The sequence below is a fragment of the Ambystoma mexicanum genome, chromosome 4q, assembly GCF_040938575.1.
Source record: "Ambystoma mexicanum isolate Mex_15411 chromosome 4q, UKY_AmexF1_1, whole genome shotgun sequence".
NCBI classification, from domain to species: Eukaryota; Metazoa; Chordata; class Amphibia; order Caudata; family Ambystomatidae; genus Ambystoma; species Ambystoma mexicanum.
The window spans coordinates 34252314-34276990 of record NC_090928.1 but is presented as its reverse complement, the minus strand read 5'-3'; the positions used below and the strand labels follow the sequence as shown (position 1 = coordinate 34276990).

At 43.1% G+C, this 24677-nt stretch overlaps 1 protein-coding gene across 3 annotated transcripts in view; it reads right to left on the bottom strand.

Moving 5' to 3' along the window:
- AKAP7 (A-kinase anchoring protein 7) overlaps positions 1-24677 on the bottom strand; it is a 1276362-nt gene that overhangs the window by 884814 nt on the left and 366871 nt on the right. For all 3 annotated transcript variants that reach the window (XM_069607402.1, XM_069607404.1, XM_069607403.1), the window contains exon 4: positions 20898-21034. In XM_069607402.1, coding sequence (XP_069463503.1) covers positions 20898-21034 — 137 coding nt within the window. The remainder of the gene's footprint in view (positions 1-20897; positions 21035-24677) is intronic.

Sequence of the window (24677 nt, the reverse complement as noted above, 5' to 3'; positions counted from 1 at the left end):
TATTTGAGTACTGCGTGATGCCATGTGGGCTTTGCAATGCCCCTGCCACTTTCCAACACTTCATCAATGATATCTTCAAGGATATGTTGGATGTTTTTGTGGTAATCTACCTGGACGATATTCTCATATATTCACCAAATCTGGAAACCCACATCCAACACGTATCATCGGTCCGGCAGATATTGCGGGATCATTGTCTTTACGCCAAATTAGAAAAGTGCATTTTTCATGTTAATTCAGTAGAATTTTTAGGGTATATCATCACCAATCATGGGATCCATATGAGTGAAGCCAAGATTGAAGCGGTTCTCACTTGGCCTATCCCCAAAAATATAAAGTCACTTCAGTCCTTTTTGGGATTTTCTCATTTTTACAGGCATTTTATATGCTCCTTTTCTGCCATTGTGGCTCCTTTGACTGCGCTGACTAGTAACCAAGCATGTTTTGTGTGGAACCCAGCAGCCCAAACCGCTTTTGATCTATTAAAAAAGGCTTTCACGACCTCCCCTGTGTTACAACATCCTGAACCAACACTTCCTTTCGTCGTGGAGGCAGATGCTTCAGAGATAGCTGTAGGTGCTATTCTGTCCCAGGTATGTCGGGACACAGGAGTCCTTCATCCTGTTGCCTTCCAATCACGGAAACTAACGCCTTATGAAAGGAACTATTTGGTCACAGAAAAAACTCTTAGCAGTCCGAGATGCTTTTCTCGTCTGTAGACGACATTTCCTGGGTACTTCTATACCAGTACAAGTATACACTGATCATAGCAATCTTGTGGCTTTACGTTCAGTGAGGTGCAACACAGCTAGACATGCTCGTTGGTATGAGTTATTTTCCACGTACAACTTTGTGATTACGTACCGTCCTGGTGCATGACATTCCAACGCTGATGCACTCTCCCGTCTACATGCTTCAGACGTTATGACAGTTCCAGAAAACTTGTTTGTTTTACCCCATCAGGTGGCATGCGGTTGTGTCTTACAGCCTTCCATGAAAACGAAGTTGATGGACTGGGTGCGGTCGGATCCCATCGAGATTAAAGAATATAACATGGAAATTGTGCATGGTCTACCCTATGTTCGGGGTTGGGTATTCCTGCCGGACGAGGATACTCGCATCAAGGCATTGAACTGGTGTCATGATTCCAAAGTGGTAGCTCATCCAGGGCTGCGAAAGACTCTGGAGCTCTTGATGAGATGGTGTTGGTGGCCTTCTATGAGTAAAACAGTGCACCAGTATGTCTCTTCCTGCACAATATGTGCTCAAGGAAAAGGCCTTTGTTCCAAACCAATGGGTCTATTACAACCTCTTCCTGTCCCAGATCTACCTTGGACCATGATTTCTCTGGATTTTGTTGTAGAGTTACCAGCCATACATGGTTACGACACCCTGTGGGTAGTTATTGATTATTTCACAAAGGTAGCTCGTTTTGTTCCTTGTAGAGGGTTGCCTACTGCTCCGGTTCTAGAGGAGTTGTTTTTGCAGAACATATTTCATTCTTTTGGGTTGCCTACCATAATCATTTCTGATAGAGGGTCACAGTTTACCTCCAAGTTTTGGAAAGTGGTTACCTCTGCTCTGGGCATTGATGATAGGTATTCTTCTGATTATCATCCACAGACGGATGGGCAAACTGAGTGTCTTAACTCTACAATGGAGCAATATCTACATTGTTTTACTCTGCAATATCAAGACAATTGGCTTTCTGTGCTAGGAATGGCTGAATTTTTTGCTTATAAGAACTCCCTGCACACTTCTAGGGCTGTTTCTCCTTTCTTTGCTCTGTACAGTTTTCATCCACGTTCACTACCATTGTCTCTGATTCCCCCGTTAACTGTACCTGCGGCCTCCGCTTGTGTGCGGGATCTAGTTAAAGTACAGGATACTGTCAGGCAACAGTTATATGATGCTCATTCCTCAGCTAAGAGAACCTATGATCGGCATCGTTCTTTGGTGCCACATTATCAGGCAGGTTCCCAGGTCTGGCTTTCCACCAAACATCTAAAGATCCCTGGTCGCAAGGCACTCAGGCCTCGCTGTGTGGGTCCCTACAAGATTCTTGATGTAATGAGCCCCGTGGTGCTTCGTTTAGATTTGCCTGATCGTTGGAATATCCACCCGGTTTTTCATGTTTCATTGGTTAAGCCTTGCCCTCCTTCCACGAGACTGCAGGCTCGGCCGTGCCCACTTGTGATTCAGGGTTCCAACGCGTACGAGGTCCATCAGATTCTGGATACTCGTGTGTCTCGGGGTGTTCGTCAGTATTTTATTGATTGGCAGGGCTATGGTTCAGAGGATCATACTTGGGAACCCATTGGTAATGTACATGCCCCCAAGTTGGTTTCTAGGTTTTGGGCCTTCAGGAGGGAGGGGCGTTCTTTGGGGAAGGGAACGGTCAGGAAACACAATGACAATGCAGCTAAGTTGCATGGTTCGTTTTCTTCACGGGTCATTAGGGCCGTACATGCCAAATCTCTTACCCATGTGGTGCCCCATGCCTTTTATGCAACGCGTATTCACTACAGCACAGACCCGTTTGCTGGAGCGTATACGGTTGCCGTGGAAACTAGGTCATTCCACTCAATGTAGTGGTCACGTGCAACGTGTGCAGCGTGAGTTAAGATCACGTGACTTTCAGGTTCAAAAGCCGGGAGGCGAATCGGCTCAGCGCTTCTAATTGAAGTAAGTTTAGTTCTGTGTTGATTCCAGTGTTGTCGTTTTCTTGGTACTTTGACCTGCTTTTGCCCTACGGACTTCTTGTGCCTTGACCCTTGGTTGTTTCTTGCCTGCATGTTGCCAATCCTCTGCTACGAATCTTGGACTGTGTTGGGATCTCCTTTGCTTACCTTGCTGTCCGCACGTTGCCGAACTAGCCTTTCTTACGGATTGTTTTGCTTTTTTCTTGATCTGCCTCTATGTTTCCTGCTCTATAGTAATAACGCATTTCCACAAATTTCCACTACTTAGTAGTGGTCTATAGACACTGTTCTTGGGCCTCTCTGGATTACTGCCTACAAACCTGTCTTACTCACCGCAATTTTCTCCTGTTCATTTGAGGGATCAGAACGTTCGCCCTGCATTTTATTCTGGGGGCACCCATGGACCACTCTGCCTGCATCATTTGGGAATCCCTGTACCTACAATAACAACCCCAAAGCAACTTCCTCATGTGGTCTAGGAATTCACCTTATAGGCATCCTCGTGCCGTCGGGTCCGGTGGACTAGAGACTCGCCACCTCAGCATAAGGTGTCCTCGTGCCGTCGGGTCTGGTGGCCTTGTGGACTAGAGACTCGCCACCTCAGGGCTACGTCCTTGTGCCGTTGTGTCTTCCCTATTGTTCTTAGACCAGTGTTGCTCAACTACCAAGTTCACAGCGGTAAGCATTCTTTCTATTACTTGGATTGATTTAAACTTGGTTTGTGATATCTCTTACATCTTGATGGTTGTTTTTTTAGGAAAAATCTGGTTCTGGTGCCTTGTAGTCTGGGTGTGTCTTATCCTTGTTCCTTGAACGGCATCCCTAGTTGTGCTCCAGGTTAGTGTCATATTGTTAAATCTTCTAATCCCATGCTGAAGGGTTATTGCCTAGTGTTAATCTGTGGGTTCTGCTCTTAGGTTACCTGTTCCGTTGAGAGGTGTCTGACCCCAGTGCATAGCCAGAAGTTCAGTTGAGAGGTGTCATTCCGGTGCAGAGCCAGCCATCTTCTGATCTCTTTCTTCTGGACAATATCCTTGTTGGTGTTTCTGGTTTTGTGCCTCACACCAAGGGAATATTGCCTTCAGGAATTCTACGGCTACACTACGTGGTCAACACTGTGAATATCCTAACATCCTCGCAGCCACTGGGAGAAAATGGAGAGATTTCAGTCCTGGAGAGATACGATCCCTGGGTTTGAGGCCAAGGACAAGTCTTGCAGTCCTGTTCTGGATGAGTTGCAGAGGGTGGAGAGAAGAAGCATGCAGATTTAGAAAGAGGCAGTTGCAGTAGTCCAGCCTAGAGAGAACCAGAGCTCTGGAGACAGTGAGCTTCTGGGGAAAGGAGAGAAAAGGAAGAATACCTCTGAGGAGGTGCAGCTGGTAGTGTGACTTCTTAGAGACGTCAGAGATGTGAGGAGACAAGGAGAGTGTGTGGAGTCGAAAGACCCCGAGGTTCTTAGCCTCACAGGTCGGAGCAGGAAGAGGGCCAAGAGAGGCCAGCCAGAGAGTGGCAGGAAAGGAGGGAGCGGGTGTGCTGATGAGGAGAATCCTGGTCTAACTGGCCTTAAGGCAAAGATCATTGGCGGCACACCACTCCTGGATGGCGGACAGATAGTCAGAGATGAGAGAGGGAGAAGAGGGGGCTGAGGGTAGCCTGAACATGAGTGTCATCCGCATAGCACTGGAAGTTGGGGCAGAGAGTGGGAATGTGGTGGGCAAGAAGGAGAGAGGTTAGATCCCTGGAAAACACCACAGGTAGAGAAAGAGATGGAGGAGGGGAAGGACCCAAGTCAAACCTGGGATGGTCGATCAGAGAGGAAAGAAGTCAGCCACGCCAGGGCCTGACTCGTGATACCCAGGTTTCGCGGAGACAATTGAGCAGGATGGCATGTTTGACAGTGTCAAAGGCAGAAGAGAGATCAAGTAAGATGAGGACACAGGGGGTCTTGGAATCAAGGTTGGAGAGCAGGTCTTCACAGATGTTCAGGAGAGCAGTTTCCATGCTTCTGGCAGCTCTGAAGTCAGACTGATGATCATGGAGACAACCAACAGATTCAGTGTTAAGATTGAGCTGGGAGATGGCCAGCTTTTCCAAGAGTTTGCCCAGGCGATAGTTAGCTGGGCAGGACGGGTTGGCAGAGGGTTTCTGAAGAAGGGGATGCACAAGGGAGTGCTTCAGGGCAAAAGGGAAGACTCCAGTGGCGAAGGAGTAGTTGCAGAAGTCAGAGGAAGAGCAGGGAGTAGAGGGAGGAAGGGGAGAGAAGGGGAGAGAAGCAACAGGATGAGTTTTAGAGATAAAATGAGAAGCCAGTGCCGTGCAGAGGGCCTGGGAAGGGACAGGAGAGGTAGAGACTGCATCAGGATTGGCTAGTTCCTTGCAGATTGTAAAGAGTTCAGCCGAGTTGTTAGATGCCGCAAAGACGCAGGCTTGGATGTGAGCTCTCTTCTTGGTGAGGACAGAGAGCCGGTATTGCCTTTGGAGCAGGCGGCAGGTCAGTTTGTCAGAGGATGTACATGAAGCACGTCATTTCCTCTCAGCCACCCTGCACTTACCACATAAGCAATATAGGGGCAGGACCTCCTGCAGAGGTATTTAGCTGCTCCTCTACACTCTCCCCTCTGGTTGATTTATCAACCACTTCTTCACCAGTCTCCACATCTCTGTATCCTTTCTGAAAAAGTGCTTCTTTGGAGTCCAGACCTTTACCACTTCCTTCAGGGATCCTGCTGATTTTACATGTTCATCAACGCTCCAGGTCATATGGCTGCATGATTTCTTGGATGCAGGAACTTCATTCCTTAATGTGCTAAATGCTGGCCTCTATATATTTTCTGATTTCTTCATCCGTCAATTCCTTGGGTCCAAACCCTGACTCAACATCGATCATGATCTTCATTCCTACTGCCTTCTTTGCCGTCTTCTTACACAGGATCCAAACATTATCATCACCAGTACTGCTCCCAAAAGCTTAAAGATATGCGCCATCCATTGTGGGACCCATGAAAAGATAGATGCGAACCAGCTATCATCTGCAATATCGTCTGTCTCATCTTCCAGTTTGTTATGCAGCTTTGTCAGCAAAGTTATAGCCTCTGTCAAGGTCCCATTCTCCTCATCAAGAGAAGGTATGAACATGCAACATGGCAAACACCTCCATCCATAACTTTGATCATATCAAGGACATATTTATTCTGGAGAGTCATCAGCCTTATGGCCCTCCATTCTTCCTTGATCACATTGAATCCCTTTATTGTAGTGTTGATTGTCTGCAGGAGTTCCCATCTGGTAATCTGTAACCATTTGGCGTTGGCCATCGTCTGGATCCCTGGCATAAAGATAGTCATGAAGATTGAGGCAGTTTTGCTAAACAATCTGTGCTCGTATGCAATAGCATCGAAGGCTTCTATCGATTTAGCAGAGAAATAAATCTCCCTCCATGTCCAGTTGAGGAATTCGAGCAATCTTCTCCTCCTCAAATGGCATCTGCTTTTGGAAATTCAGCAATCTTGAAGTCACTCTTTAGAATCCCTAATGCTGGAGCATGGACAAGAGCTAAGGAACAAGTTTCTCCTCAATCACTTGGGCATTTTCATGTAGACTCTGGACACACAAGCCCAATATCGATACATCAAGACGGTTGTCCCTGCTCCCATACAGGAGACATCAACTTTAGTCTTGCAACCCATGTTATCGCCCACATGCCTTCTTGCTTTTTGTTGAAAGCACAGTGTCGCATTCACCAGTGGAATTACAAACATTGGGCCTAATTCATCTTCTACCCATGTCAACACCTTGGCATGTTCGGCTCACAACACTCAACATTTACCTTTTGTACTTCCCGCACACAGTCATGTTTCAATAAATGAGCTGCACAGGACATCAATCCTTCTTCCCATCCTTTCTTAGACTTCACTTGTCCATAGACTAGCATCTGAGTTCTTTCCCAGCATCCAGGCATCCAAGCTTTCTCTGTTTTATCGGGACAGTTCATTCTCTTTATTTCTGTTACAACCACTTGATCCTGTCCTGCCCTATGGCATGTGAGCATCTTGCACTTCAATGCAGGCCCCCTTTCCATCTGTGTAGTCTTGATATAATCATCCTGGAATGGAAATTACCATTTCGATCTCCATCGTACAGTGGCCCAATGTCCTTGGAATTGTCCTCGGGTCATGCATGCAGCAAGGTGGACGAGACAGCTGGCATCGTACTCTGGTATTTCTCTGGAAATGAAAGTTCCGGCACCACTCATGGCATAAGGTACGAGAGTGTAAATGTAACAACCCTCCTTGGAAGTTCTCTCTCCCACCTTTTTTATGTGTTCATGTGTTGATACCACATGTTATTACCCAAGTGTACTGTACTGTCTAAATATGTGTTAATCCCATTATCATCTTCATCTGCATTTCTCCTGTGTCTTCCCCTTAGAATGTTAGAACGACTCTAAATCAGCTCTGCTGTGGGCAGAAAACATTCGGGACCTTGACTCCCTGTTACTGGGTAAATCAACATTAGTTCCTGAAGCGGGGAGAATCAAAGGAACTTCTGCCTCCTTTGGATCATAATAATAGAAAAGACGAATAATAAGAAACAAAAGGACACAAAGCATAACTGTGCATATGTATATTGCAAACCAACATATTAGTCCCCACCACTTGTGCCATTCCAGTATCTCTTGAGCTTGCTCATTTTCTGAAATCATACCATTTTCAAGATTCCTCATTTTTGCTATGCTCAATTAAGGAAAGAAAAACACTACTCTGGTAATTGTAGTATATTCGGTATTTGTAGTAGCTCCTCTACGGTTGCTATAAGCAGCCTCATTATTATAGGGCCATTTTTAGGATACTGTAAAAATGTGTGGATATCCACAGCTCATCTAACAAGTGCAGTATAAACACAAAGAATAAATATAAAAATAGCGAGTACAATACGATGCACATCACCTTCGGGGAAAACCATAAACTCAGTTGTACAAGTATTCAGTAAGAAATGAATCAGGATAATGCTCCCGCTTACAGTTATCGAAACCAAACTCAGCGCATCAATAACTTTCTAAAGTTCATTTTCAAAGAACTCTGTGGCTCAAGAAACGAGTTTGCACGCCTGCTATAATATCTATGAGGAGTGTTCAGGGAGAGCAACAGTCCAAATGTAAATCTGCATTTAATGGTCAATCCGTTGGTTTATCGTCCTTTTTCTTTGTTGTCGATCGAGTCTGCACACGCTGAAATTCTTCTTGTCTTGCTTCTGTACCGATGGCTGGGGGTGCTGCGGCCTCTCCAGTGTAGAGCTTGATGTTGTTCAAGTGGATCCAAGCTCGTCTGCCTTGAACTCTTACTGCTGAGTGAGTGACGTCCTCCACCACGTATGGTCCGATAAATCTGGGCTCGTGCCACTTCCTAGTGAAGTTTCTAATTAATACAGTGTCACCAGCAAAGAGTCTCTGTGCTGGTAATAATTCAGAAGATCCAGTTGCTGAATGGTTTTCATTTGTGTTCTGAGACCGACCCCCCTGACGCTTGAGTTGATCTGAAATGACAGAGATACTAGCGGTCATACATGTCAAATATTAATTTAATTAATTTCTTAACATTTTTGCTGTACTCTGGGCATCACTTCTACTCCTCGATGGAGGAGTTAAAGGCCTTCTCATTCGTCTTCCTGTCACTAGCTCGTGGGGTGTGAGGTGGTGGTCCGACCCGGGCTGATTCCTTAGGGTATATAAAGCTAGGCGTAGGCAATATAGCCATCCCTTTTTAGCGTCAATTTAAGCTTAGTGACCCTCTCCTTAAGAAGGCTGTTGAGGGACAAGGTCCAGAAGGGCTAGAAGATAAGAAATGCAGACACTCGCAAGTAGGGGAAGAGATGGGAAGAGACCAGGCCATACTACATTGGGAATGCGAACAAGGGGGGGAAATGTTTACCACCTGAAGTTATTTGTTTGTTATGATTAAAATGCAAATAAAAAGTGTTTTTAAAAAAAAAGAAGCCTGTTGACTCTCTCGCATATCCTGTTAGCTTGCAAGTTGTAAGCAGAAGAAAATGTATGTTTAATTTTCAACAATAATAATATTTGTTCAAATACTTCATTAACAAAATGTGGCTCATTATCGGATCTCAGCACTTCACACACTCCCCATCTTGGAAAGACTTTACGTACTAAAAACTTTGCTGCACAATTGGCATTAAAGTGTGTACAAGGACCTGCTTCGATCCACCTGGAGAAGGGACACACCACCACTATCAGATAACTGTATCCATTACATACTTGCAGCATATCAACATAATCAATATGTAAATGCTAAAAAGGACATTCGGTCCAGGAATAACTCTTCTTATTGTTAAACCTTTAACATACGATGCAGTTTACTACATAAAATGCAATGTGTTCGGCACAAACCAGTCTTCTGCAATAGTTGCAGCAAGACTCTCCCTAGTTACATGCGCAGGGTAGTGCAGCTGTTCAAGCACTACCTTTAACAATGCTGCTGGCATCAACGGCTTTCCGGTGCTGTCCGGTCGCCATAATGCTTCTGTGGGGGATAAAGAACACCCCCTTTTCTTCCATAATGTCTGCTCTTCCAGCGTGGCACTGCCTTGAATTTCCATTAACTGAACTCTTGGTAAATGATTATAACCTTCATTCACTACCATAATTGTGACTACTTTCTCGTTTACATCTGGAGTATCAAAATTTGAAATAACTGAAGAATATGCAACGCTTTTCGCCTCTGCGTCCGCGGCTTCGTTCCCGCGAGAGATAACGTCAGTTTGCTTACTATGCGCTGCACATTAAACTATCGCAAGAGCTACTTGGAGTCGTAGTGCCTTAATAAACCTGTCCAATAATGATGCGTGCTGCAGTGGAGTGCCGTCCGCTCTGAGGTAGCCTCTCCTTTTCCAACGTGCTAGTCCTGTGTGTACAGTTGATGTCACATAGGCAGAGTCACTGTACACCGTCACTTCCTACCCTTCATGTTTTTCAAGCGCGACAATAAGCGCTACCAATGCTGCTGCTTGTGCTGAAAAGTGAGACAGTAGTCTTGAACTTGCTACAACTTCAAACTCGCCATTTGCTCTATGCCTCACTACAGCTGCACCAGAATGCCTTTCTCCATTTGTCTGATCAATTTTTGAAGAACCATCAATAAAGAGAATTTCTCTTCCTGACAATGCATTTTCTTTTACACTCGGTATGTCGTCATAAAACTCTAAATAATTTGCACAGTCATGCACATGCTCGCCCTCTGCCACTGGCTCAGCTACAACGGTCGCAGGGTTCACTATTTTAATTCTGACAATTTTAATGGCTGTATTTGACAAGATTACTTCATATACAGAAGCTCTCTGAGATTTCAATGTACCCTTGGGTTTCTCCAAAATGCCAAACAACGCATGCTCTACAAAAAGCATCATAGAACATCCCAATATAATACTTGCAGATTTCTCAATTGTGAACGTGGCAGCTGCCAATGACTCTTTGCAAGGAAAATGCCCTTTCAAAACACGTCTAAAATCCCACTTTAATATGCCAGAGGTTTGTACCCTAATGTAGTCCTGTGTGTAAGCACTGCTGTCATAACTGTCCCATTGGTATGTGAAAACAAGAAAAACTCCTCAGCATAACTACGAATTCCTAAAACAGGAGCTGCACAAATAGCTTTCTTCAATTCTTCAAACCCTCCCTCCATTTCCTCAGTACATTCTATTTTCTCTTTATTCACCTGTGCTTTCTTTAAAGCCTGCAAAAGGAGTCTTGTGTATGACCTATAGTCAAACACCCACACTCTCACATAGTTACATAATTCCAAAAACTGTTGCATCTGTTTCACTGTGTGCGTTTTGGAGTTTTCATGATCGCTTTAGCTCTTTAAGGTGTTAACCTCTTTGCCTCATGTGAGATCAACTGGTCTATGTACAACACCTCTTCTTGACAGTACAGTAACTTCTCTTTGTCTACCTTGTATCCCTTGTCTGCTAGAATAGTCATTAACTGAATTGAGTCTTGTCTGCACTCATCTTCTGTTGTGCTTCAAATTAAAATGTCATCTACGTACTGTATCACAGTGCTTTTCAAATCAATATTGCTGAGGTTCATCTGTAGGACTCTGTTAAAGATCAATGGGGACTCACAGTACCCTTGAGGCAAACAAGTATGTTTCAGACGGATTTGGCAAATGTAAATTAAGTCAAATCTTGTGGGTCTTTGTGCAACGGGATTGAGAAGAATGCATTCTTCAGACCAATCACTGTAAAATATTGCACTCCTACTGGTATACTATATAGTATTGTCGCTGGATTAGGAACTAAAGGACACTCTGCGTCTACAATCTGGGTAATTCGTCTCATGTCTTGTATGAATCTCCATGACCCTACCTTTGATTTCTTCACAGGGTACACCGCAGTATTACACAATGACTCTGGCGGTACCAGAATACCTTGCTCTATCAGTGCTGAAATAGTCTCAAAAATATCCCTTATCCTCTTCTCGAGACATTGGGTATTGTCTTGCTCAAGGTAAAATGGCTCCTGGTTTCAGCTTTATTGTAACCTCCCCTACTCCCGTCAATAGGGCTACATCATAAGGGCCTGTAGTCCATACAGCGCTTGGCACTTTCTCCAAGTCTTCGTCAAAAAATGCTTCACACTGCCGCATTATCGCCATGCGCTGTGGGATCTCCCTTTTCTCTATTCTAATCCAGTATGTAATGCTCATAAAGAACACTACTTCATCATCTGATGGATCATCTTAAAACATGTCCTTGTCAGTGATGACAATCAATCTGCACCCTTCCCCAATGGCAATCACTGTTCTCCATGGCCTACCCTCATCATCTGTTCCTTCGAGCATTGGCATTTCCCCTCATACTATGGCTGCATCTAACTCTAGGGGTATGGTCTGCCTCCTCTCTTCGTCCATAGGTATCTGTGGTCTAAATAAAAATTCAGCAGGTATTCTCATAGTCTTTCCCATTAAGCCAGGTAGCCATGTTAACAGAATGCTCATCCCATAAAGGAAAACTTCTGGTTCTATAGGCACACATCGTAGAGCCGTCTGCCCTATAAATGCCAATATAAATTCACCCACATTCATATAGTATTTCCCAAGGAGTAGAGCACACTATACCTTTGTCAGTAAAAGAAATCATCATGTTACGTCTTATCATTAAGTCTCTTCCCAAACTATTAACTGGTGTCTGTCATGAATACAACAACGGAACAGACATGTCACACTCTCCTATAGAAATTAGCAATTCATCAGTAAAAGGAACCCGACTACTAGCTCCAGAGAATCCTTGAGCATTCATGGCATTTCCTGACATTGGATATTTTCCCTCTCGCATACATGAACGAGTTTCACTAGTGTCTACTAGAAACTAAGAAGATTTGCCTCCTATCATCACATCAACCCTTGGTTCCTCTTGGGGGGTCTGGTGTCATGGATAGTACTGAACACATCAAGTCGTCCTGTGAGCTGTCCTATTGTGGATACATGCATACCCTTGTACCTGTGAAAGAATTCCCTCCTACTACAATGACACCCACTATTCTAGGTGTCAATAATTGTCCTGTGTTTGCATTCTGCTGTATCTACATGCGGGCAGGCTGCGACTGCCTTTGTGGTGGATTCAGTGGTACTTGCTGTGGTTGCTGTGCCTGTTGCATTTGCAGCGCTTTTGTTTGATACACTGTCTGATCTTCGGTGAATCCTTCCCTAGCTTGTGAGCTATATGCTGCAGGATAAGTTGTCCCCCCTCTTGAACACAGTGTGCCCTGTCATCCCACATGTCCAACATATAGGAGGACCCCATCTAACTAGTCCCCCTTGGTTGAATCCTCCTTGCGTATTCTGATTCTCCTTCTGCGCATTCTGAAACCAACCTTGAATGTTTTTAAATCCACTTCCTCTGTAGCCCATCCTCTACCTCATGGTACAAACCCATTCCCTCCTTCTCCGCTTGTCTGTAGCGCCCCTTATATGGCATACTTTGACCATTTTTTCTGAACTAACTTGGCTCCCTCAATTTTTCTAGCATCGTCTTTCTTCGTATTGCTCTCCTGTAACAGCTGGCAATGATGCACTGTAGTCAACTGTATTTCAGCCCATGGCTTTGTTTCCATTCCCACTTGCTTCATGAGTTGGCTCTGTACCTGCTCAGGCAATCCCTGACATAAAATGTGGTAAAATACTGCCACTGTTTTTCCCCACGGCTCGTGCATTTCAATAGTCCAGCGTTACTCAATGTCCTGAATGTAACAAAATGGATTCTTGTCCTCGTTCATCTAACATGTCATAATCGCACCCATGTCTGATACATTGGGATACTGTACTCTGAGAGCCCTCCAGACATCTTCCCTACAATTTTTAAATGGCGCTCCATTGTGAGCTGTATTTTGTGCTGTCACACTCGAATAGCCTGCTCTCTTCCAAATGTCATCAGCTCTTTCCCCAAGAATGGCTGCTAGGAGACCCTCAATATCTCCTATTGCTAAGGTATTTCCTCCTGTCATCTTCTCTAACTCATAAATCCATTTTCCTGCACCCACCGTTAAACTGGGGAGTTTGCACCTTAAATTATCCTTTCTATCTGCGGCCATGAAATATACTGTGTTCTTGCTCCCCTTTTTTCCAATAAGGGAAACTGCCTAAATGCTAATCCGCAATCGGCTCCCATTGTCTGCCTACCCATAGTAGGGACAATGGTTCTGGATCGCCTGCTTCCTGGCAATGACCTTAACCTGCTTACATATGGCAGTGACTTTCTCCTCACTATACGATCGTCCTTTAGGGCATTCTGGACATGCTATAGGATCTGGCACCCTTTCCTTAGGTTGCTCTAGATAAGACCATCTTACTTCCTTGTCTACCTGCAGGCCTCTCTTAGGGGCACATGCACCTCCTCCCTTTTACCCACGGAAAGATTCTCTCTCTTCTTCTGACATATCTAGTCCCCAATTAGTGTGACGCTCATCCCAATCACCCTTGTCTACGGTCAATTTACTTAAATTCAAGGCTCTATGATCAAGGCTGAATGGAATATTCGCTTTGCTTCGTGATTGGAAGACTAGGGTTTGATCTCCCTTCCCTCGGCTTCCCGATTTGCCACCTTCTCTTAAATCCTGATAGGCTTTATCGATCCTATCTCCGATGCTTCCTATATCAAAGTCCTCTTCTAGGGTTACTATAGATAGCCCTGACGGTGCTCCTTGTGATGGGAGGAACTCTTCTATACTGCCCCATTGTATTACCGGACTCGGCTCCATTAATTCCTTTTGAATGCAGTCAATATTGTGTTCCCGCTGTCTCCTCTTTCATTTTAATTCTTCATCTACTTCTCTTTGCTTTTTTGCTTCCCATCTAACTCTTTCCTCTTCTTGTCCCATCTCGTCTCTCCCTACCCATGCTCTTCTTTCTTCCTCTTCTCTTTATCTCTATATTCTTTTATTCTTAATATCTGCGCTTCCTCCACTTCTCTCTTCCGTGCTTGCCTATCCCGTTCTTCCTTTCCTCTCTGTCTGCTGTCATACTTCCTTTGCTCCTCTGCCCTTTCTTCTTTCTTTTGTTGCTCCTCCTGATACATCTGTTCTCCCCCCTGTTGCTCTTCCTTTTCTGGTCATCTTCTTTTAATCTCTTCTCTTGTTCCCTGTATTTCCTAACCTGTCCGCCGTGGTCTTCCCTTTGCCTGACTTCCTCAATGCTCTTCCCATCTAGCTTGAGTAATAGCTGTCCTCCCATCAATTTGTTCTGTACGACTGTTACTTCGTCAACTTTATCATTCTCTCCTTTCCATCTATTCATCTGTCATTCTGCAACTGTCGATACATTCGATCGCTCTCTTTTCACTTCCCTGTTTTGTAAAACCTTAAAGATCTCCTCCTTTCTCTTAGTCTCCTCTGGACTACTATAAGCAGGCGGTTCATATATATCGGATTACTATACCCCATCGCTGCTTTCAGTTCCTTTAACGGATACAATCCTGCATTAGCTGTGCTATCGCCTTTTACCTCAGGCAAGGCAAGGCAAGGGGAGCAGAAGGCTCTGCACCTTCCTCCTTACACTGCATAAGCATCCATTCCTCAGGTGGCAAATCCTCTCTCACTCTTCTTGGTACATTTTGCAAAGCTCTAAAAAAGCCAGCCTTTTCTCCAATGTTGTTCCTATGTACGCAGCGTACAAGTATGTGGTCATGTGTTGTAATACTGCTTTCGACAACTATCCCCCTTGGGGCCATGGCATGAACATCTTATCTGCCATGCCTTTAACCCACTCTGCACTGTACTGTTTGAGCTTGAGCATGTGTTTTGGCAATGTTTTACATAAATGCATCAGAGGAGTAACGTCTCCCATTGTGACAAGTCTCAATTGACTGTCAATACTTACCAGTGTTTACAAAAAATACTTTCATGAAACGACAAATATGAGTGCGTTCCAACAATCGCCCCTCAAAACCTTTACTTTTTTCAATAATCTCAGTCTACCACGGAGTCGGTACCAACAGTTTCTCTAGATAGACACTATGGGCCTCATTACGAGTGTGCCAGTCCGGTAACAACAGTGCCAGTAAGCGTACCGGCACCATTGTTACCGGACCGGCACACTCCGAGTTCTGTGAGCGGCTGCTGTCCCGCCCGCCAGATCTGAACTGGCGGGAGGAACGGCAGCCGCTCGCAGACTTTCACAGAGGCACCGACACCGTTATTTACAGTGCCGGTACCTCCATGTTCCCCATTCCCATTGAGTCCTATGGGACTCAATAGGCATGGGGAATACCATTTTTCCGGCACCTGACTTCCCGGACGGGCGGGTTAGAAACCCCTGCTGTTACCGACAAGCCAGGCCCCAGAAAAATTCACGAGTCTGGCGGCACCTGCTGGTTTTACCAGCACGGCTACTGCCAGACTTGTAATGAGGCCCTATGTCTCCTCAACCTCTTCTCGATTTACCTTGCACAATTGTCGCTCTTTGACACCTTAATTTACCACAAATACACAAACAAATAGACTAGTCGACTCTTCACATGAATCCTCAGTGATCACTCTCTATTTCTGCCCCTAATAATACCGTGATCCGAGGATGTAAATTGTTATCTTATATGGACCTGTCCAATACATTGCCTATTTTACTTCGAGGGAAGTGTATAACAATTTCTTCTGAACCCCCTTTGGGTTAGGACTCCCGGGCCTTACCTCTCTATCGTTACACAAAAAAAAAACACTTGTTAATTTTACCATTACTTTCTAAACTACAGTTACTTTTTCTGTTACTTTCCCTGTTACTTTCTAAACAACCACAATCCCATCCCCTCAGTTTGCCATTCCCCTTAGTCTACTCACCATTCGCTCGTTCAGCTCGAGGCCTTCGGTATCGACTCCCCTCCAATCGGCCACTTTCACCTTCCGCCCGCAAAGCGCCTGTGGAAACCAGGAGGGATTTCGTCAAAGAGGGGCCTGTCCAACCATCTCGATTTTCTTGCAAGAATTCTATATCGCCCACTCTCCACAGGAAACCTTGCAATATTCTGGCTAGATGGCGGAGGGTGCCCGATTGTCTGGAATACTGGAGTCTACTGGTCGATGGGTCTATCTTCTGAACCATCTGACATGCTACCAAGTGAACCCTGATGCTCCTTTTAATTAAGGTAACACATTGCACGATGGACATGATGCAATATAACTCTGACATCAATAAGAAGACCGGCTCAGGAAGTTGGCAAATTGTCTTTTTTATTTTCAATTATCTAAAACAGGGAGTTACAACGGACATCAACGGACGTCGTACAGCATGATCTCGAAGTATTTCATAAAAAACAGTACTTTTATAGCAAAAACTCGTCATACGTGATGTCATATGGCAAGCTAAGAAAACCTATGCTGGATAGTGATAGGACTAAGGGGAGTATCTAAGTATTCTTTCTCTAAAGGATTGGCCTATGATTGGGTCCCTACAGTCAGGTGGGCAACTTATGCCCTCTCTTAGTGCAAGTCATCTTCAACAGTTATTAGAAACACGATACACCATTGGCTCTCAAACTATAAGGCCCTTCGGTATATGGCCCTCTACAATTGTTTGGCACACTTGTACCCTTCTGGAACATTCGATTCTCTAGCAACACGTAAACTGGTACCCCAGGTGCTGGTGTGTGGACTTGACCGTACCTCCCCACCCAATTAGCCCAACATTTCTCATCGCTCATGCCTTCTGCCATTCAGATTGTCTTTGAACTTGGCCTTGTAGTTACTTCTCTTCTCTGGGAATATAAGGCAGTGTAAGCATGCTCTTATCAATGTTCAGGTCTACATGCCCACTTCTATTTCCATCGTGGACTCACGTGACAGGAGACCGTGAATCGCCCCATTTTATAGCATTTAATTGTCTCGAATCAAGAAACATGGCACTCATGGTGTTCTCTCTTTGCAATTTAACAAGGGATGCCTTGGCGTCTCACATTCACTGTTTTTTGTTGGCTTAGCCTTTGACACCAGGCCAAACAGTCTTCCTTTGGTCTATCTTCAAGCCTCAGTGTATTTTTCTTTGCTGTGACACACACAGAGCTATCAATCCTCCTTTCTCCACGGGTTGAGCTTACCAAAATTGTGACATTGAATGTCCAGAATATTAGATATATATATATATATTCACTACGTATAGCCAGTCTTCATGATTACTTTGTCTACTTCCATTACGGCATCTGTACAGTTATAAAACGGCTTACATGTTCTGCAGTGCTACTCACACTTGCAATCTTTATTCCGCACATGGAAGTCTTCCCAATTCTTTACTTCGTCATCAGATTCTATACGATCTATGCCTTCTCTTCTTTGGTTATCCTTCTCAGTGCATCACGCTCATTTGTTGTGACGTCATCAGCATCTCTTCATATCTTCACACTTCTTCTGGGTTTTTCCCTCAGAATACCGTCATCTGTTGGCGGGTACATCACAGAGTTTTCTCAGTGGATATCTTGTTTCAAAGGCTTTTCATGTAATAGGCACCATTTTTGGCGTTGCACTTGTCGCAATTTCCGGTTTCCAGCATATAGGCCATATAGGGGCGGAACTTCCTGCAGAGGAATTCAGCTGCTCCTGTACAGGAGTAATCTCCCTCATCACAGTAGTGATACCCAGAGAACCAAGAGTCAAGAAAGCCTCAGGAGTAATCTCTCTCATCACAGTAGTCATACCCAGAGATCCAAGGGTCAAGTGGTAATATCCAAAGGTCTACAAAACAAGAATGTATTGGGACGTATCTCCCTCATCACACAGATAAGAGCTATCTGGAGATAATCTTTATAAGATCGTAAGACAGGGACGAATTGCTGGAACTGTAAAGCAAGCTTTCAGAAGCCCTTGGGAAGAAGTGAAGAGACTTTTGAGACTATTGTGAAAGAATATTCCAAGGCAGGAGAAGGGAGTCATTCTCCTGACCATACTCTCTTCGTTGAATAAGAAACTAGAGCAAAAGATTGATGGGAAAGGGATAAAGACTGAACCAGCTCACCAGGGAGTCATTCTCCTGGTACTATTTTCATTTGGATGCTGAACCCTTTTGTAGACTAGTGGTAGGGTTAGAGTAGGTTTTTGAACAGAGGACGGACACCTTTCTTTTGGACAAACATCCCGACGACGAGCATCCGAGTTATATTTGTTTAGGCAGGGTTAACCCTTTAGAAATAGGGAGAGGTAGTACTTTTTCTTTATTTTAAAAATGAAACATATATGAACATGCCACCCCTTTGTCCGACTCCTTACTCCACCACGCCAAACCTAGTAGAAAAACATAAAAAGCTACAGTGGTGCAAGGTTGGCATACATGAAACGGATATAGACAATACTTACTTGTTACTAGGAACACAAGGGCAAACTGTTGCAATAGATTCGTGCATCTGCACCATCAGCATTCTCAACAAAGATCTTGTAAGGCAGGCTGCCCTGAAGTCTTGCTGCTTGGTCACACATAGTGGTGGAGGTTCTTCTTCGACTATGTATGCCAAGCAGCCAGCATTTTCGCGGCAGGAAGCATTTTGCACAGTGGAGCAACTTTACTGAAAATGTTGAGGGGACATGACATCTGACGGAAAGGTTCAGGGTGGAGTGTGGCTGCGAGGGATAACAACCACTAGACCACACCAGTCCCTTGATGATGCTCTGTTATAATTTTCATTAGACTGGTGTAAAAGACACTCCCCAGTCTTATGAAAGTTATAACAATGCCGTGGCTTTAGAGTTCAATTCTAAAGACACAGCAAACACGCCATGTTTGGCTGAATGCAAGTAGAAACTCAGCTACACATGACAAACATGTCCTTTATAGCTGAATGTCTACTTACATTCAGCTAAACAGGAAATGTGTGTAGATAGCTGGAGTGGGAAGTGTGCTCAGTTGCTTAGTCTCAGAATGTGACTCAAAGCTCAAGTCAAAAGCATAGGTTATGTAAGACAAGCAGTTTAAAATGTATTTTCTAACAAAGTGAACCAAAATGTGGAATAAAAGCTGCTGTGCACTTAATGAGAAATGCGTATAGTGGGTACTGCCACCCGCTGGTGAAACCATCACTGTATCTGGAGATCTGGTGAACAGTGCAGCACAAGAACACATAAAATAGCTACTCTTTAAACTTCTACTTACAAAGAAGAAACCAAACTAGAAGATCCATGCAGTGTGCAGCCAGTGAGTGCAGACACTGATAATGACCTGAACAGGATTAATTTTCAGCAACATAACAATGCTTAATGTAGTGATTCCAATTGTGAGGAGAACATGTTGCCAATACACGAGCGAGCTGCCATGCTGAGGTCTTTGAATACATAGTGCCTAATGATGTCCTTCCAACCAATCACTTTAAGGCAAAGAACTGCACCCTCTTGCCCCCAAGAGCTGCTGCCTGATGATGCCCAGTAAATAATGTCATGACAGACAGTGATACAGTAAGACGTGGCTAGACTGGCTGCACCAAAATGCCAGTCTACCCACATAATAATACCTATCATGCTTGCTTTATCATAGATGCCCTGTTTAATGGGGGGGATAAATTGGTGTACCACTACATTTGTCCCCCTTGTCCCCCCTAAAATGTTGCCCTTTGTTCTCCACCAAAGTTAGCATTAATTCACATTAATGGCACATACACCAAGTGGAAACGTCTTCCATGCAATGAGGATCAAGATCCTGCGAGTGATTGTCACCACTTTTCACTTGATTCACCATCTTTTCAGAAACTTTCTCACTCAGACATTTCCTCTTCAGTATACTCAAACTGGCAGAGGGTGTTTGAATGAGACGTGTGCTAGTGCAGTGACAAGGGGCATAAGCTTAATTAACTGTGGGCAGAGCCTAAAAGGATTCCTTATGGGAATGTAGGACAATCATAGATCCTCTCAGCACTAAAGGGGTTTTAAAGTTAGCTTGAGGGACATGTGTTAAGATTTACTGCCGCCAGGGCACTTGAATTTAGGGTGATTGATCAACGGATAAGCTTATCCAAGGATGGCGTTTCCGACCAGTGCATTTGTGTGTCTAAATGTCAGAAAATCAAAGGTAACATTTATTGGGGAAAGAAAAGATATATGCTCAGAAATAGATGCTCTATCTATTGGGCCAATACAATTCCTTAGAGAACAACTTCTTTAATGTGACTAGAAATTCCATAATAGTCATACTATCACTTAAAAGTGATAGCATTATTTATTTGACATAGGGATAACGTTGCCAGATTTTACAAGTGTATGGCTGTTTGTGGCTCTTGGTGGAGGAACTAGAGCAAGGTTCATCTAGTCTCTTGGGAAGCCAGACACATATACACAAGAGTGCTATCTAGTTATCTCTGCCAAAAGATACAAGTTTAGATTTACGTGTTAATTGTCAAACATGTTTAGAATTACATTTTAATGATCAAAGTGTGGCTTATTTCAGCAAGAAAAGGGTGATGTTAACCAATCAAGAAGTACATTCTATTATAATTTAGCACCCTAGGCGAATCGGAGACCCCACTTGGGCCTCTAAATGTGCCACCATGTGTCAGACATTTGGAAGTGTACGGAGAAAGAGAGAAAGTCAGGTATGAGTAGTACTCCTTTTGCGCTAGGAGCTATCTACGCACACCATTGGAGTATAGCGGCTTTGTCAGACTTTCATGACCCTTCCCCAACAGAATACTTTTTACAAACATTTTGAGGCTGTATGGAAAAACTAACCTGCAAACATCATCTTCACTGGCTAAATGCATCACAAAAAGGGTAATATGAAGAGTGCCTTGAGGGACCATTGCCCTGGAAAGTCGATCATCCTTTTTTATCACAGTGTTCTGGATCATTTCTATGTCTGCTACAATCTGAAAAAAAATGGAACTACATTGGAGTAGTTGCATAACATATTTTATCTTGACATGCAACAGAATGTTTCTGAAACCTCAGGATGTTGCTGGTATTTCTTAAAATAATACACATCGGAAACAAACGTGGATGGGCTTCTTACGTAAGCAAACACAGACAAAAGACCTTGGCAACAAACCACGACATAATTAAGAACAACAGCCACCATACCATATTATCTGCAATCTGTTGGTACTTTAAACCTTACCTGACCTTGGGACAAAACTTTGGACAAACTGATTAATCCTTTCTTTTAAATTCTAATCATGGTCATGGCTAGCCTAGCTTTCCATGCTAGCAGTTTAAAAACAATAAATGCTAATTTATATTACCAAAGCTTTTAATATTAAACCTAGATTCAAAATAAATTAGAAAATACGCAGCACCTCAACCGATAGAAAATCTGGAATGCATACTTCATATCAGAAATCTTCAAATGAAAGCCTAGCCAGAAATGTACCAACAATGTAAAACACATGTAAATACGCCATTAAGGTAAAATGGTGAAATCACTGTACAGTAACTTATACAATGTAAAACTGAATGTAAAAATAGAGATACAGCAAAAGACAGCAATTCGCACATTACAGTCTCAATGGCAAGACATGAAATATGGTTAATCACAATGGTGTTTTTCATTCAACACTATTTTACTTTCAAATTTGCATGGTTAAAGGTGGTAATCAAACACCTGAGCAGAGCAAGATGATTTGAAGTTAATTCCATAGTTTTTCCATTAATTGGTCTGCCAAAGGTGATCTTTTCAAAAGATTCACAAAGAAAACACTTTCAAAGCAAGGCTAATGCACAATGATTACAAATGGAAAACTCTAGGAAAAGCATAATCTTTACATTGCCAAAATCAGTCTAACCAAAATGTTAAACAATTCAAAGCGCTTAACAATAAATATTTTAAAACTTTCAGCAAAAAAATCCTTCTAAAAAAGAATAAACATTTTTACCCGCAAAATATAAAGCTTCTGAGGTGAGCAGTGAGCAGTTCTTCCCCAAAAAAAAATCATAACATAAAACAAGAGCCAAGCAAATTTCGAGTGCAAGGCCCCTTAAAGGAATATCTTAAAGGAAGAGAGGAGAGGTGATTTACCGCTATATTTGGCAACAATCGACTACAGTCAAGCTTTTGATTACATTAACCACAATTTACTGTGGCGCTTGGGGGATATCAATGTCCTATTATCTATGTTGAGCTATGTTGAGCTTCATGAACAAACAACCCTGCAGGTGAGGATGGATGGGAGGTGCACCCAGACGGAGAGTATTACTGCTAAGAGGGAACTCCGTCAGGGTTATGTGTTAGCCCAGTGCCTATTTAATCTCTACGTATCTGAGTTGGGTGTCTTCCTTAAGAAGACCTCTTTTGCACCACTGAGGCTACCTAGGATACGTATCCTGTATCTAACCTATGCAGATGATAAAATCCTTTTAGATAGAACACAGGTGGGTCTACAGCATCAACTGGATTGAGTAAATGAATACTCGGCCCTGAAAGAACTGAGCATAAATGGAAAAAAAACAAATATCATGAGGTTCATGAGTAATAATAGAACACAAATGGGTTATAAATGGACCAGGGGTGATGAGAGTTGGACCCCAATTGGGTCTTTAATCTATTTAGGATTTCATCTAGATTCATCAGAAAACGCTGGGTGAAATTTAGGTTGCTTAATGCGCAAGGCAACCCATATGGCAGCCCAGATGAAAACGATTAGAAATTAGTACTGTAGATTCTCCCTGAGCCCATTGATATCCTTTTACAGGATGAAGGTAGTGCCTTCACTTTTATATGGTGCCGAGATAATCCAGGGTTTATGTTCAGTGCCTTATAGAAATGTTGAATCTAGGGTTTGGAAACATGCGCTGGGCCTGCCAAATTGCGTGCCCATTGCTGCACTAAGATTCGAATTAGCTTTGAGTTTGTTAAGCAACCTTCTGGACCGACAGGTTCTACTCTTATATAGATGATTATTGGTGCCAGTGAAGGGCTCACTTTATGAAGAACAGGCTGGGGTAGTCCCACCCTTGGCTGTGAAATCAATAGAGATCTTGAGGGCCAGGGAGGAACATGTACTGAGGAACGTGGGGTCTTAAGCGTGTGTGTTAATGCAAAATCTGAATGAGATGAATAAACGCTTACCGAGATGGGGTTGGATAAGCACAATTGAGAAAATGAGGGAGTACAAACTGTACTCTAGTCTTTCTATAGTTGATAAATCGTTGGGATACCTACCTCACAAAGTTTTCAAATGGTTTCTGGGCAGGACAATATCAGAGAATCAGTCGTCCATTATGTAATAATAAGGACGTGGTTCAAAATCAAGAACACATCATTTTGTACTGTGCGGCTCTTCGGTTAGTAAGAGCCCAGTTGTTGAGGCAGTTTGCATACAATCTTTCGTTAGTGGATTCAGAACCATTCTTTTTAAGACCAATTGGTGTAATAAAAATGCTGAAAGAGTCAGGTCTAATTAAGTTACACTGGTAATACGGGTACTTAAGGATATTTGAGGACAGTACCATAAATTAGCAATCTGTTTTTTATGAAAATGTGTATTGTATTTTATCTATGAATGTTTAAATGTTGCAAGTCAATGTTGTTTTGAGTTTTATAAAAATCAGTACTGTATTATATTCATGCATTTTTTGATTTACTGATCAAATTATTTGTATCGATGATGTGTTGATTTGTGGAAGGTTGATTATTGGCAACCGATGTCACAAAGTACAAATACAAAACGTTTAAAAAAAGGAAGGGAATCGGGAGCGCCACCAGGTAAGATACCTCCTGAAGCCTTTCTTTCATTTTAGAAGGGTACTTCATATCTGACATTCCAATTCATTAAAAGCCACTCTATGATTTACTCAATCTTTTTATTTGCTAGCATTCCTAACACTCCCATAAGCAACACAGCCCACCTCAAACTGTACTGCCCCAGGAAAATCACAACCACCTACCTACATCCCTATATTTTCCATCACTTCTTTTCAGAACCAACAATTAGACTTTTTACATCTTTGTGTTTGGTACCAATCTTTCTATTATGCCCAGTACAAGAAAGTGGCTTTAATTTTAATAACGTATTCAATCTTAATGGTGTAAGACAATGACAATATATCTGTGTTTTGTAACTTGGGTGATTTCGTAAAGAGAATTACGGGCTAGATTGTTCTGGTTAATTACAGATGTTCCCTGATCCAGTGGATTAACCCACAGTATATTATTGTTTTCCATGCATGTCCAGTAGCAACTATACATTTGTAAAACCTCAAAACATCTTGGACAATTAACCAATAAGGTAGTTTCACTCAGTACAAACATATGGCCACTAAAGTATATTTACCAAGGAGAGAGGAAAAATAAATAACTTAAGCATTTTAAAAATAAATACCTTTAAAACCACATATCTTATGGTAATCTTGCTAGTTCCATTCACTGTGTTATAAACGTTTAAGCAGAATACATCCAAATACGGATATCTTATACATACCTTTACATACAAGTTTGACCTTTAATTTACTGTGGGCAAACCTTGCCAGCACAAAACAATTCATTCACCCCTATATTCACTGTTGTAATTTCTCAAG